At 50.7% G+C, this 1,182-nt stretch overlaps 1 protein-coding gene across 1 annotated transcript in view; it reads right to left on the bottom strand.

Annotated features, from left to right (window-relative positions):
- Positions 1-926: 926 nt before the first annotated feature.
- LOC107120213 (dynein intermediate chain 1, axonemal-like) overlaps positions 927-1,182 on the bottom strand; it is a gene marked incomplete at both ends in the record, with an annotated part of 25,599 nt that continues 25,343 nt past the window's right edge. The window contains one exon of the mRNA XM_015422858.1: positions 927-1,026. Within this exon, the coding sequence (XP_015278344.1) occupies positions 927-1,026 (100 nt within the window). The remainder of the gene's footprint in view (positions 1,027-1,182) is intronic.

Raw genomic sequence — 1,182 nt, 5'->3', positions numbered from 1 at the left:
TCTTATTACATTACTGCAGTCAAACTAAACTTTTAAAGAAACACACACACCAAAACATGAAATCATTACAGTTGGCCCTGGAGGTCCCTTCCTATGATTCTAAGTCAACAGGTGTGAACAGGAATGGCCATAAAGACGAGACATAAAGGGTTTGTTGCAAAAATCCTCACAATCACTTAGAGCTGATTTTGCAATCAATGGGGGGGGGTGTTTTCTAATGAATGGTATTTCCCTCTCCTCAAGTCTTGTTCACACCTACATTTCCAGTGGAGTAACAGGGCTGTGTTTTCCTCCCAGCGTTACTTCAACACTGAACAAGGAGTTTCTGCCATCCCCCCCCCCCCGGAACGTTTCCAAGAAAAAGTGCCCCAGGGTTCCCAACCTCCAGATGGCACCTGGAGATCTCCCACAATTACAATTGATCTCCAGGTTGCCAAGATCAGTTCCCTGGGAGGGGGGGCGGAATGGCTGCCTTGGAGGGTGGACTCTGCGGCTTTATACGGCACTGAACTCCCCTCCCCTCTCCCACATCCTGCCCTGCCCAGTCTCCACCCCCAAAACACCAGGTCTTTCCCAGCTCCTAGCGGGCATCGGCAGGATATTCCCTTTCAGGGCAGAGCAGGTAGAGAAAGAGGTACTTTTCTCCCTTTCTCACAATACAAGAACTTGCGGGCACTCCATGAAATGGCACACTTCTGTGCTGCTTCCCCACCCAAATCTGGTCCCCAGGGTGGCAAACAAAAAACCATTAAAACACCATTTAAAACAACATATAAAATGATTCCAAACACCAGTAAACACACGATGCCAGAACCAGGAAGAAGGGCCAATAACAGTTGTTGGGGGGCAGGGGCCCCTGCTCTGAGACCCCCCACAGCCTTCCCTCGACCACTTTTGGCCAGCAGGTGCCATCTCTGCCGTCTTACCTTCCCATCGGTGGTTACAGCGGCAAAGACCGTAGAGGAATAAGGAGCCCAAGCGACGTCGCCGACAGCCGAGTTCAGGTCGTAGATGAACATGGGAGTCCTGCAAAGAGAGGGACCAGATGCTGGCATTTTGCAGAAATGGGTACGTCTTTGCAGAATCCACTCCAGGGCAGAAGAAGAAGAAGAGGAGATTGGATGTATACCCCACCCTTCACTACCCAAGGGAGTCTCAGAGCGGCTTACAAACTCCTTTCCC

The sequence above is a fragment of the Gekko japonicus genome, unplaced genomic scaffold, assembly GCF_001447785.1.
Source record: "Gekko japonicus isolate JY-2015 unplaced genomic scaffold, Gekko_japonicus_V1.1 scaffold6391, whole genome shotgun sequence".
In the NCBI taxonomy this organism is placed as follows: Eukaryota; Metazoa; Chordata; class Lepidosauria; order Squamata; family Gekkonidae; genus Gekko; species Gekko japonicus.
Note: the sequence above shows the minus strand (reverse complement) of the source record. Positions and strands in the feature narration are given on the sequence as shown.